The sequence below is a fragment of the Telopea speciosissima genome, chromosome 10 (assembly GCF_018873765.1).
Source record: "Telopea speciosissima isolate NSW1024214 ecotype Mountain lineage chromosome 10, Tspe_v1, whole genome shotgun sequence".
In the NCBI taxonomy this organism is placed as follows: domain Eukaryota; kingdom Viridiplantae; phylum Streptophyta; class Magnoliopsida; order Proteales; family Proteaceae; genus Telopea; species Telopea speciosissima.
This window is the reverse complement of record NC_057925.1, coordinates 48,033,899-48,047,651: the sequence shown is the minus strand read 5'-3', so window position 1 is coordinate 48,047,651 and position 13,753 is coordinate 48,033,899. Positions and strand designations below refer to the sequence as shown.

Here is a 13,753-nt window from a genome sequence, read left to right as displayed (position 1 = left end):
TGGGTTTAGAAAGTAGTCGCCAACCAAGCTTTAATAACAATGATTTATTATGTATGTAGGACTTACGTAGATCCATTCCCCCTGCATATTTGGGGGGGGTGCATGTAGACGACCAATGAATAAAAGTCAATCCTTTCCTAATACTTGTTTTCCCTCTCCAAAATGCAGTATGGATAGAGTCTATTTTATTACAGATTGGTTTTGGATAGGAGAACCATGACATTAAATAGGTAGGAATGGAATTTATGATTAATTTGATGAGAATGGTATGGCCAGCTTGTGATAGTAAATTGCATTTCCAGTCAGTCGATTTTTAATTCAGTGAATGAGATAATTGAGAGTCTGGGATTTGGACCCCTTTGAAGGAAATAGATGAGCCAAGATATTTTGTCTCGGAGTTCATTTCTTTCATTCTAAAAGTTTGAATGATAGGATCTCTAATGGATGTAGTGGGTATTGGCAATAAAGAAGATGTTACTCTTTGAAAAATTGATATGTTGACTAGAGAGGTCTTCAAAGAGTGAGTATCTACAAAAGAGAAGGGTATCATCTGCAAAATGTGGATGAGAGATTTCTTTAGCATCTCATGCTCCTTTGATACCCTTGAAAAGGTTGAGATCTTTCTAGACCTGTAAAAGACGAGACAGATATCCTTGGTGGATGCCCCGAGATGGATCGAAAAAATTAAAACAACTTCCTTGATTTTTAATGGAGAAAGTGCATGCAAAGAGAGTACATATCATATCGTACTAGTAGTTATTAAAACCAAGGAATTCAAAGATAACACAGATGAAACCCCATTCCAGCTTATCATAGGTCTTGGACATGTCAATTTTGATTGCAACAAAGTACGTCTTTCTAATTTTCTTTTTATGAGATAATAAAAATTTTCATTAGCAATAATGATATTATCATAAATCTGTCTATCTTTTACAAATGTTGATAGATAAGGGGATTTGAATCTGTTGAGAACATGTTTCAATCTATTTCCAAGTAATTTAGAAATATGATCTTGAAAAGCAACTATGCATTCACTTAAAAGCTAATATACTAGTAACTGACGGCTTAGATCACACAAACTCTATTACTCAACTTCTCCCAAGTTAAAAGGACTGATCCAAAAGTGACTCAAAGTAGGAGTCTACACTCTACACAATGTCATTTTCATAAAACCACCGATGCACGCCCATACATGAATGGGGATACAGTCCTCCCATAACTGAAACTAGTTATACTAGGGATCCACCCTGCCTAGTGATCAGTCAGGAATGAGTTGCCCAAGCTTACAACTTGGTCCCTACTCACGACACTATATTTCCTTGGTAAATGACCATTTTTCTTGTAGTGAAAAGAGATTAAGCACTCTGTTGGAATTCTCCGAATAATCCTCAGAGGGAGAAAAACATTCCTAGAAGATTTGTGAAGTATTTGAATCTACAAGGATCATTAGAGTAGAGATAAAGTAGGTCAGGTTAGGTACTTAGTTTCTTTTTCTTTTTAATCATCGGTAGACTCCAGGTAGAGATGAAAGATAGCACAGGCGATTAAAGAATCGTTGAGCACAGAAGATGTCATGGTAAGAAGAATAGAAGATCACAGGAACTTGGATTTATTTTACAAATATGGCCATGGTATACGATAATAAGACTCTTCATATGAAATTCACATGAAATTGTCTCGAATTCCTCAGTAGTGCGCCCATGAATCACACATCCGGCTGACTCAGCATCTCAAGGAAGACACAAAAAGCCCAGAACGATACCGTTTAGAAGAGTCACAGCAAATGATGGGGTAACAACCAAGGCTGAAGAGTCAAATGGTTGTCTACAGAATATTTTGGAAAGCCGACCAAGAAGTAGAAAAAGAACTCAAAAAAAGAAAAAAGGAGAACGTTCTTTGTGCCGCAGCCAGCGCAAGCTGCGCCCAGGCACATGGGTCTGCCACTAGGGGGGCAGGGTGGTCATTGCGCCTATCCCCATGAGCCTGGGCGCAGCCTGTGCTGCAGCACAGAGAACAGCACCCCCAAAGAAAAATAGAACAATGGGTCTTTCATTATAAGAAAGATTTCGCTTTTCATTCTTCCGATATCGTTCCACTACAAACTCTCAACCGACACCTAGGGGAGCTTTAAGTAAAAATATAACTACTCTACTGGCTTGCTGCGGCTTTTCTGTACTTCACAAATATACTAAAAGGGGAGAGATGTGAAAAAAAAATAAAGTGGGGCATATCACGTTCTGGCTCATTTCTGTCCACCAGCCTCCGTAGGCTCCACCACCTCTGCTTCTACAGTCTCTAGGTTTACTGTACTTTCGGGATTTCCGGGCTGGCTAACCGTCTGATGAACCTCAGCCGCAAGAGCTCCCCATTTGCCTGAGATTGCCATTCTCATCATCTCATATATCTTCCCACCCAGCTGAGCTGGATTCTCCGGCTGCACCAAGACATGGGTGAAGTTGGAAAAAATGGATCAAAGAATGAGAGCCATAGTCTACATAAACAAAACATTCAATAAAAGTAAAAGTAGGGGTGGGACTGGAAAATTATCTCCTCCAGTTTGCTGACCGGCCTAGTTCCCCAGTTCCTCTAATAGGGGGATGGTAGACCCCACCCGGGCAGAGTGTTTGGGCATGGGTAGAGAGGTCATTTCAGCCCCCCTTTTGTTAGAGGAACTGGGGAACTGAGCCGGGCAGCCAACTGGAGGTGATAAAGATCCGGGTGGGAGTGGACTAGTTAGTGCCTTAGTGGGGTGATGTTTTAGGCGTTAGCTACATATCCAAAAACACATTCAATTGGGAGGAAAGGAAGCAGCTTTGGGCTGCTTCATCCCTGATCTTCAAAAGAAAAAAATTATGGCTAGACCCTGAAAACACAATGAAAATCTAAATATGGGATAATAGAATACTCACAGTAAAGCCACTGGAAACCAGAGCAGCATCATACAGAAGATCAATAGTTCTCAGTGCATCTTCTTGATCTGGGCAATTCCTGCTTGCAGCCTGCATCACAAAGACAAATTTATAAAATATTATTCAGGACAGATGGCCTCATCAAAACAGGGAAAGTAACAAAAGCTTTGTCGGCTCATCCTACATTCAAGTCCTTGATGATTGGGTGGTCTGGGTTGATCTCAAACACCCTCCTTCCTCTCATATAATCCAAGCTAGATGTGTCTCCAACTGTCTGTGCCTTCATCAGCCTGAAAATTTTAACAGATTCCTTGGATCAGAAAACATCCTATAATTCATGCAACAGATTGCTGATTTTAAGCAGGGACAGTCACCTCTCCATGTTGGCTGACCAACCGAACTTCCCAGACACAAGAACACAGGGTGAGGTGCTCAGACGGTTAGAAATTTGGACACTAGCAACTTTGTCTCCCAAACGTTTCTTTATCCAATCACAAGTTGGGCCAAACTCCTGCTTCATTGCCTTCTCCTTTTCCTCATCTTTGTCACCTGCCAAAACATTTCCCAAAGGAAAAAAGATGTTAAGAGTAGAATTTATAGGAAAAGGAGACCATCAGATTCCTCATTCTGTATTTGAAGGTGGTATACAGTGAAGTCAGGACATCCTACTTCTAAAACTATACTTTGAGAAATGAATCATAAAACAATACTTTGAGAAATGAATCAACAGAAAACTGATGGATTGCTCCCGTTTACATACATCCTACTCTTCCTAACAACACAAAAAGCTGGTGTGTTGGTTATTTTTGAGGCATCCACCTAAATGAGTATTTCTAGTCCAAGTATTATGGTAGGCCTGACTATCATCAAGGGCCAAAAAATGAATGGTATATGAAGAAGCCTCTTCCCCTCCAGCCATACAAATGTCAGAATTGTACCTCAAAAAAAAGAAAAAAATGTACTTTTTGTACTAACCCAAATCCAAGTCTTCCTTGCTGATGTCCACAAAATCCTTCTCCTTGTATGATTTCAAGTTTTGGATTGCAACCTCATCAATGGGATCAATTAAGTATAGAACCTACAACAGAGTAAGAAAGAACTTCTGTAAACAGTTGAGACTACATAAAACTGAACTGAAATGTATATCTTCTTGTCATAAACTATCCAAATAAAGATAAGGATGTACTTCATAATCCTTCTCTAGAAGTTTCTCCAGGAATGGCGTGTTCTTTGCACTGGTCAAACTGTCCGATGCAATGTAGTAAATACCCTTTTGCTCAGGTTTCATGTTCTCAACATACTCATCTAAGCTGATCACTTCTTCCTCACTCTGAGAAGAGGGGAACCGAAGCAGCGGAGCAAGACGCTTATGGTTTTCACGATCTTCAATGCATCCCAGTTTTAGGTTCTTTCCAAAGTTATCCCAAAACTTCTCATAGTCCTAAAGTAAAACAATTAAAGTCAATAAATACAAAGATATAATAGAGAACAGAAAAGAACCAATTCCAAGTAGAAATTAGTAGAAGACTTACTTCTCTGTTCTCGCTCATAGCTATGCCCAAGATCATATCAAAAGCTTTCCTAACTAATCGCTTCCTCATGATCCGTACCTAACATGATAAAAAACAAGAAATGTTACGACAATTCCATTAAAAAAATGAAAAGAAATAGAGTAGAACAAATCCTCCAATGAAACAATGGTCATTTTCCAGGAGGGAATCTAAAGGATTTGAGTGAATCCACTTACAATACGACTTTCTTGAAGAATCTCACGTGAGACATTGAGCGGAAGGTCATTTGAGTCCACAACACCTTTCACAAAGCTCAGGTATCTCGGGAACTAGTGAAGCAAAGGCAAGAGATCAGTGATCTAAAATTTAAAAGTTGTCTAAGACAATTTATTTAGTAAAAGTAAGGTGAGGAATAATAAATAAACAAACAAACCAATAGGAATCATTTAGCCTTTTGTTCCTTAAAACAGAAAATAATAAATTTTTTCTTACCAGTTCCCCATCAAAGTCATCTGAAATGAAAACCCTTTTAACATGGAGTCTTATGTTCTTGGTCTTGGGATTAATAAAATCTTCCCTTCCCATGGGAGTGATTGCCGGAACATAAAGTATGGACCTGAACTCTACTTCACCCTGTAGAGGACAGCATTCATTAGCTATAAACAAAAAAAGCAAATGAAGAACAATAGAGGTCTGCTACGCACTGCTAAGATGCCATTAAAATTAACAGGAGTCCATTTTGTAACCCTTTTTTTAAACCCAAGGAGAAAGGACAAGGGATGTCAATTTTTTCCAAAAACCACAGAACTTGGATGATGTGGTACCCAATATATTCACATAAATTAGAGCTCTCACACCTCCACGTTGTTTTCGGGAAACATTTAAATGGGAAGAATAAAGAATCACAACTCATATCCAATCATAAAGTTAAGCAGTTGCCCATTTCCTCTAATTTTCAAAGAGATCTAGCATCTACAGAAACATCTAAAAAGGATCTTCACCATATAGTTTTATATTTACCTCAGTTGTGAAGTGTGAAGATGCTAAAGGATCCAAGTATTCATTGAATGTCTTCTTGTAAAACTCGTTGTATTCTTCGGTAGTAACTTCCTTAGGGTTGCGAAGCTGCAGATCATGCAATAAAGAACTCCGAGTTTATTTGCAATAATAATACTATAATAGATTTCCAATGTTTAATGAAGATTTCAAACAGACAGAAAAAGAAATAGCAGTTTTACCCATATAGGTTGTGTTTCATTGGTGAGTTCCCAGTCCCAGTATCTCTCTACTACCGTCTTTGTCTTCTTCTTCCTCTGTCCCAACAAAATCAAACAAAGAATTCTTAGTTAAAAAATCCCAACATTGAAAAGGAAACAAACAGGCTACCACAGCTAGAAAGATCATGAAAAGACATTAAGTACCTCAGCTTCAACATCATCGCCCTCCTTCTTTGCTTCGGCTGGATCCTCTTCAACCTCAACCTGTACAAAGACATTTCCAATATTAGGAAGACTAAAATATAAATCACTAGGGACATGAACAGAAATAAAATTTTAGAAGGAAGAAGAAATTTGTAAAATATATAGGGATCAATTGACTAAGCCATTCATGGCTATTTCAAACAAAACAGTCTATTGGAGAAAGGTTAAGCAAGTAGTCAAACCTCTTTAGTAAATCCCTTCTCTTGCCAAGTGTATATTGGGAATGACACAAACTGTGAATAGTTCTTCAGAAGCTTTTGAATCCTTTCTGGGTGTGCAAAACCTTTTTCATCATGCTGAAAACAGGCAAGGGGGGAAGAGAAACATTGAGATCAGTATGGTGTATCAAGCTATATCATCTAGCAACATTTTAAGGAAAGAACTTTGCTTAACTAACCTTTAGAAATAAGGTAAGGCGGGTTCCTCTAGGAATGAGCTTTTCTGGGTCCGTCTCTTCTCGGACAGTATAGGAGCTAGCATTAGCCTCTGCTTCCCATACATATTGCTTATCAGATCTTGGGCTCTTTGTTGAAACAACCACCTATCAATAGCAAAAGCAGATCATTAACAGATGAGTACATACAATATGGTAAGATTCGATAGACTCAAAAATAAATGGAGAGCCATACTAGAAAATTACACTTCTAGACAGGTTCAAGACATACCCGATCAGCAACCAGAAAAGCTGAATAAAATCCCACACCAAATTGCCCTATTAAATTGTTGTCAGCACCAGAATCCTTGCTGTCCTGTCCATGAATCAAGTTCATTTAATTACATAACAATGCTTTGCATTAGTAAGTACTGTAAAGGACAATAATGGTTGCAAGAACAGCAAACCTTTAATGCCTTAAAGAATTTCGCTGTTCCACTTTGTGCAATTGTTCCAAGACAGTCAACAAGTTCTGGCCGTGTCATACCAATGCCAGAGTCACTGCATATTGTAAGGATACTCAGCATATAGATAATTGAAATATAATGTTGTCAGCTATAACTCTGTTACTACAACACTTACGTAATAGTGATAATCCCATTGTCTTTGTCTGACTGGACACGGATATCAAGCTCCACGCCATCCTTTAAAAGCTCGGACTCCGTAACACTCAAAAACCGTAGCTTGTCCAGAGCATCACTTGCATTGCTGTATGTAAAATGACAATCAGCAAATGTTTGCACATCATGAATATATATGTATATAACAATCATTTGCTCATTTTTCTATTCCTGTCCCCTGTACCAAACAGTTATGAAGGCAAGGCTTGAAGATAATAAATAGGAAGTTATGAAGGCAAGGCTTGAAGATAATAAATAGGACATCACTGCTAAGGAGATTTAAAGGACAGAAGGAATGAAAAGTAAAGAGGGACCCCTATCCTGATCAGTGTTATTCAACAATGGCCCAACAAACTACCTACGAACAGAAACCCAGTCCGAGTTATGGTAGACATGCACCAGATACAAGATTCTCCTCTTCCTATGCCTTTAAATTATATTCTGGTTTTCTCCACTTACAAAGAGTTCCTAACATCAACATGGAAGAGTCATTTAAATTGCACGAGTACCACAACAAACAAAAAAATTCATCCCACTTGTTGGGAATTGTGAGCAGGGTTTTAGTAATCGGTATCGGTTTCAGCCGATACTGATACAATACCAATCTGTATCAGTCTTGATCGGACGTTATACCCCTAAATTTCAATAAAATTCAGTTTTATTTACATTTTTTTCACTTGGTCAGTACCCCTGGATCAGTATCGAAACGGTCAGGAATCAGTATCGGCCTTACCAATACCGATCCGAAATCAATTCCTTGAACCATGATTGGGAGACAGGGAACCAAGAAGACGTTATCCTAGTGAAGAAACTACAAAGAGAGAAGTTTTTTTGGAAACAAAGGGGGAAATGATTAAATGAAGCTACAGCCTACAGGGAATATTAAGAATTAAACATAAAAATTAGCTAAAAATCCCAAAGCATGCTGAGGAGAACTGAAGTGATAAACCAGATCTTGACATACAAGAGATCTCCCAAACAATCGTCAATGTCAATTTGGTTGAACTCGGTGGTGCCGTAGCTGGTTATGGATTTCTCAGGTCTTAATATTGCATTATATGGTTACAAGAAAATCAACTCATATCACCAATGGACAAGGATCCTATATTTATCAGGAATACAAGGTTTATCCAAAGCCACAGATTTTTCTGTGAACTAGTTGGGTGGGAGAAACTCTGGGTCCTCAAATTAATCTACCTGTGGCTAGTAGTCCATCTGAAGCGTGATTTCAAGTATCAGCCACATTACTATTGATGGGACAGCAGATCAACCAAACACTGGTAATGATGTGCTTTTGCCTTCAACAGACTCTTCATCTAGATTTTCAAAACCATATTGATCTGGATCAACATATACAGCGAATGATCTGGATTTGGATACCAAATTTTAAAACCTGATGAAGAAGACAAAAACCCCTTCTGCATCTGACGTGTTCTGAGGAATTGGAAATGGAAGTTAAAAATAGATATATAGACTGCTTCATCTTCAATTGGACTCAACTCAACTCAGCCTTACGGGGTTAGCCACATGGATCCTTTACCTCCAATCAGCACTGTTCAAAGCCATACTTATTACAAGGCCTAAGTTATGCATGTCTTTCCTCATCTCCCAAGTCATTTTAGGCCTACCCCTGGCTCATTTAGCCCCTTCAATCCTGAATGAAATCACTCCTCAATACTACTGGAGCATCCAAAGGCCTCGTTACACATGTCCATGCCACCTCAAACAACTTTCTCGCAACTTATCATGTATCGAAGCAACTCCTAAAATAGCTCTAATTTGTTCATTCCTTATTTTATCCTCTCTAGTTTGACCACTCATCCATCTCAGCTACACTAAGTTTATGTATATGTTGTTTCTTTACTTCCTAACATTGAATTCCATACATCATTGCCGGTCGTATGACTGTACTATAAAATCTTTCTTTTAGTTTTAAAAGACTTTGTAGAATCACAGAACACTCCGGACACACATCTCCACTCCATCCATCCTATTTTAATTCTTTGTGCAACATCATCCTCTATTTCTCATTATTTACTTAAGACTGAGTCCAAATACCTAAAATATTTACTTTGTGGTATCTCCCTATCATCAATTTTCACCACATCATTATCAATCCTGTTGATACTAAGTTACACACCATATACTATGTTTTTGTTCAACTTATCTTAAATTAAAACCATTTTATTCCAAGGTTGATCTCCATACTTTCCACTTGAAATTGTTCTACTTCATCTTCAATTGGACTCTATCCAAAAAAAAAAATGGTTGGAGAATATGGGGAGAAAGCTTTGCCCAGTTTGATTTACTACTCATTCTTTCAAAACTACCTAGAAGTGGTTAATGCTAAGTAGAAATGGTAAGCAAGAATGCCAAATAGATGATAGAGCATGGACCAATAGATTTATTACTCATTTATGTTAGTGATACTGCAGTTAATGCAACATGAAACATCTTTTGGCCGGGCAAAGCATGGAGTCTGGCAAAAAATGACAACAGCATCATTCACAAATCTTGGAGTGCAGAAAGTTTGTCCAGATTTCTTTCCAATTTGAGCATGTGCAGTGGGTCAATTTTATTTCCTTTTTTCCACAAATTTCTAACAGTAATATTTACTTGATACGAGAAAGAGAAGACAAAAGCACAAAGAAGGGGGGGGGGGGAATCAACTACATTATGGAATATGACCAAATAAGCATAGGCTCCCTTGCAGCTCCAATCTTTGCTAAATCATCGGTCAAGGAGTTACTAGTCTAGCTATCCAACAGAGGATCAAGTAAATGGTTGCTGAACCATGTGCCAACTATTTTTTATAAGCACCTCCATGCTCATAGTGGTATCAAAGCCAGATAGTCGTTGCACTCGGGAGTCATGGGTGACTCACCCAACCGATACCATGAACAGAAAAGAATAAAGGCATTCAAGTACACTTACCCCACCCAGTTTATTTATACAAAACATCTTTCAGATAACTCTTCCCACCAGTAGATTTGACCATGTGAGCAACCTAGCTGACTTGCGTACCTGCAGATGTAATCACTGCCCCTGCTAAAAACCTAGGATAGTGCTCTTAATTGTTTCACATAATCTATTGGTGATGTTAGGGAAAAATAACATAACAAGCTCCAATGGGGTAACTCAGCAGTTTCTGGGGATGGTCCTATTACCAAGGGGGTATCCACCTCTATTACTGTTCATCAAAAATGGAAGGAGAGGAACAGCCATGCCGTACGGATGAATTTCTGCTCCTGGATTTTACATTTCTAAGATACTTAGCTCATTATCTTCAGAGCTCTTGTGCCTGGCATTCATGTTGAGGAATCAAGAATCAACAACTTTTCTCAACATGGAAATTATCTGCAATGCTTTGCCGCAGTCTTCCTAGAGGTGCAGAATGCAGAGGCATCCACAAATTCTAGTGCACATACCTATTAAAGAAACCAGGCCAGCATTGTAATCCATCCCCCGTGAGGCATAGGTAAGACACAGGAAGATTTGTTGAACTAAAGTCTGGTTCCATTACTGAAAGTGGATAGAGCAGCATGCTTTTTGGCATCCTATTCACTGACAAAAATGACATTGCTTCATACCCTTAGAATTTACTTTGTGATGTTATCCATACTCTGTATAATAATGCTACAGGCTGTAGATTTTACAGATAGAAGTATTTTATACACACATGTATACAGCACTCACAGCAGGTGGTCACCGCCAATCTCTGTTCTAAATATGTATTTGTCTGCATATGCATAGTCATACTGAATGATAACAATAAGAACATTAGAGAACAGCACCTAAAACTAAACAAGATAAGAACTTTAGTTTAAACCAAAAGTTAGTTGCAAATAACATATGCCAGGATTCTGGAGAGCTAGCCATGCTACTACAATTTGGAAAATTGCATAGCCTAAATCTCAAGAATACAACATAATGACAGGTAAGTGCTAACTAAAGCAACAAACTACTCCTCCCCATGGGCCCCACTCCTTTACTTTGAATGAAGTATACTTAAGAAAGACCTACTTCTGCCCTGATTCCCAATGCAATGCAGCATGGTGAGGAAAGAATGATCCCCACAGAGGATCCTCCTTATCTGTTTAGAAAAAGCTGTCAATTTTTCAAGGTAATGACTTAAATGCTCTTCAATTTCAACAAAACAGGCACCTAGTAAAGTTCAGACAGACATTTCACATGTCATTGTTACCAAGACAACATTCAACAGTTTAAATGCTCTTCAATGTCATGTCATGAACTCAACAGAACAGAGTATTGTCCTTTCACCATTTGATGTCTATTTATCAAAATTAGAGGGCACTAAACCTGATAGTCATTCTTGTATTCTATCATTGCTCACCAACTAGTATGGATTTCTACCCAGCAATCAGTAATGTTTCAAGTTATTTATCTTCACATGAAAAATAGCCTGCTTCCAACCGTGAAGAAAAAGATACCTCTCGGGGAACATTTCTCAGGCAATACTTCTTAAATGTAAAGAGCAAGGGGAAGTAGGAGTGCACTGAGAGAGAAACAAACCTAATGAGCTCCCGAAGGAAAACCTCTTTGTTGCTATATAAGCTGTGTACAATTAGGTCCATCAGACGGCTAACCTATCACCAAAAAGCAGTTGACAGATTTTAGGCCAAGAAAACTAAAATAAGGAAAACAAAAACTGATGATACACTTCATCTCCATGATGATTACCTCAGCTTGATATTCGTATTTCTCAGCTGGTGGATCTGATGCAGAAGCTGTTGCTGTTGACTCAGTTCGGATTCCCAGAAATAGTCCATTGCTCAGATTAAAATTATTTGAACTGGTAATGTAATGTCTCCCTGAAGTTAATGCAGAATACCATTTCCTTGGGGACTGGGAAAACTTGGAATTACCATCATTAGACTGTAGAAGAGTAAGAAAAATGTAAGGGAGTAAACAAAATTGACTCTCAATTGTAGCATCAAGAAATATGAATAAAGGTAAACTAGCTTCTCAAGGACATCAATTTCAAGGGAACAGAGTTTCAGCTAAAGCAGCTCTTAGGCAATGTGGCAGAGTCCGATGGGCCCATATGTAGTGGGTACATTGACCCTGTCATCATTGTACTGTGCATCTATTTTCAAACCAATCTCATTTATGAACATTTCACTCTATAATGCTTTAAAAACTTACATCTTGTTTGGTATGAGATGCATAGAACAATTGTTTTGGGGGAAAGAACAAGGAAGAAGACCTTGCATATAGTGGCTATATGGTAGTATGGTACTCTCAAATTTGACATATGATCTACACAGGTCAATCCATCTATCCAACCATAAAATGACCAAATGAGTACTGCAGATGGTGAAAGAAGCTGCTTCAGTTATGCTTTCCTGTTATGATGGACACCTAGATCTGTCACATGGCAGATCAGTTGTGGCCGAAATTGTATGGACAGGTAGACACTAAGGTCCCTGCTCACATGGCAAGTATCAGCATGATTGAAGCCGGACGCATGGCACAAAAAAAAAAAACATAGAAAAATCCAGGAATACCAAGACAGTGCACAGGCTTACAAGGGGCTGCATGGACATGAAAGGAAGGGTATGCCATTAGATGGAAGGGAAAATGATCGAATTTGAGGCTGAAATTTGACAGACCATTTACTAGACATCAAACGGTTCCATGTGGCAAAACAGATGCACGACCCACCCATCAATTTTGTCCGCAGGTTGCCGATCACAAAAAATTTCACAATTCTTATGTAACTCCAAAAAAAAAAAAAAAAAAAAAAAAAATCACAGATACAAAATTAAGGCCCAGAGTGGACATGCCTGAAGTTATTAAATACCTAACGCACACCACAAAGAAGGAGGGGGGGGGGAGAGGATAAATAGAACACAACACTTAAAATACTACAATAGCATTAAAAAAAATACATGCAATCTTATAAATTAAGCCATTATTTAAGAAGCTGCCTTCATTTATCAGGGTTACAGCATCCAGGTGCATTATAACCAATAAGATTTGAAAGGTCTAGCCTGAGGCAAACTTTACCCTACAAGAAGCACGCGATGGTAAAGAGTCCCGGTAGATTAACCCGGTAATGTAAGAGGATTGGGGGAGGAACACTTGCATTTTTTTAATTTATTTGTTACGATGTAGTATATATATATATATAAGAACTACAGTTGTTTTACTCAATCATGAGACCTAGATAGTCCTTGCATAACCACAAACTGGGGAAATGAAAAAAATAAACATTTTTTTGATTCTGTCTTAACTTCGAAACTGTTAGACAGGAAACATACGGACATCATATAGATCCAAAAACCGAAATATGTTTCCAACTTATCAAAAAGAAAACGTCAAACTATTTTAGAGGAATGTCACAAGAAAAAGATTTATTCCAATACTAGGATATTAGAGAGGAAGTATTGATTAACAGTGAAGTTCGTCAGCACTCAAATTTAGCAAATTCATTATGGACAGAAGTGAACTGGAAAAAAAAAGGTAGCTCAAGTAAAATCCAATCCAAACATGAATTCTACGGCGATGAGCACCGATTAGGAATTCGAGAATTTACCGACTCGTGTAAGGAATTCGAACATGAAATCGGAGCGGCTACATTCCTGTGCCGTGCGCCATCGCTACGCAGAATGGAAGAGACGGAACGCCTTGTTAGCCTGTGCATTTTAGCTCACCAGCCAATACGCGATGCACCTGCAGTAGCTGAGCAGAAACAGTTGTGCTTTCAAAGGAGCGGCTGGTTAGGGTTTTAGTAGGGCTTTAGAATGGAGAGAGAGTCCAACTGTGGAAGTTTCTG

General features: G+C 38.5%; 1 protein-coding gene across 2 annotated transcripts; it reads right to left on the bottom strand.

Moving 5' to 3' along the window:
* Positions 1–2,028: 2,028 nt before the first annotated feature.
* Positions 2,029–13,753, bottom strand: LOC122642183 (heat shock protein 90-6, mitochondrial). 2 transcript variants are annotated; one of them, XM_043835611.1, is made up of 20 exons: positions 13,514–13,753; positions 11,656–11,850; positions 11,488–11,561; positions 6,917–7,042; positions 6,742–6,835; positions 6,567–6,650; positions 6,299–6,442; positions 6,084–6,197; positions 5,842–5,901; positions 5,659–5,736; positions 5,441–5,545; positions 4,913–5,053; positions 4,657–4,749; positions 4,442–4,519; positions 4,096–4,350; positions 3,885–3,987; positions 3,284–3,458; positions 3,094–3,199; positions 2,910–2,999; positions 2,029–2,434 (listed from the first exon to the last, which is right to left on the bottom strand). In XM_043835611.1, exons 1-20 carry the CDS (start codon positions 13,619–13,621, stop codon positions 2,243–2,245), a joined length of 2,415 nt encoding a protein of 804 aa, XP_043691546.1. In that variant the 5' UTR covers positions 13,622–13,753; the 3' UTR covers positions 2,029–2,242. The 2 variants fall into 2 exon arrangements, with proteins under 2 accessions (XP_043691546.1, XP_043691547.1); XM_043835612.1 differs by having other exon boundaries at positions 5,659–5,733.

Coding starts and splice junctions, on each gene's coding strand:
- LOC122642183 (XM_043835611.1), bottom strand. CDS start 13,621: ATGCACAGGCTAACAAGGCGTTCCGTCTCTTCCATTCTGCGTAGCGAT. Junction 11,562..11,655: donor AATACGAATATCAAGCTGAG/GTAATCATCATG, acceptor TTTTGGTGATAG/GTTAGCCGTCTGATGGACCT. Junction 5,546..5,658: donor ATGAAACACAACCTATATGG/GTAAAACTGCTA, acceptor CATGATCTGCAG/CTTCGCAACCCTAAGGAAGT.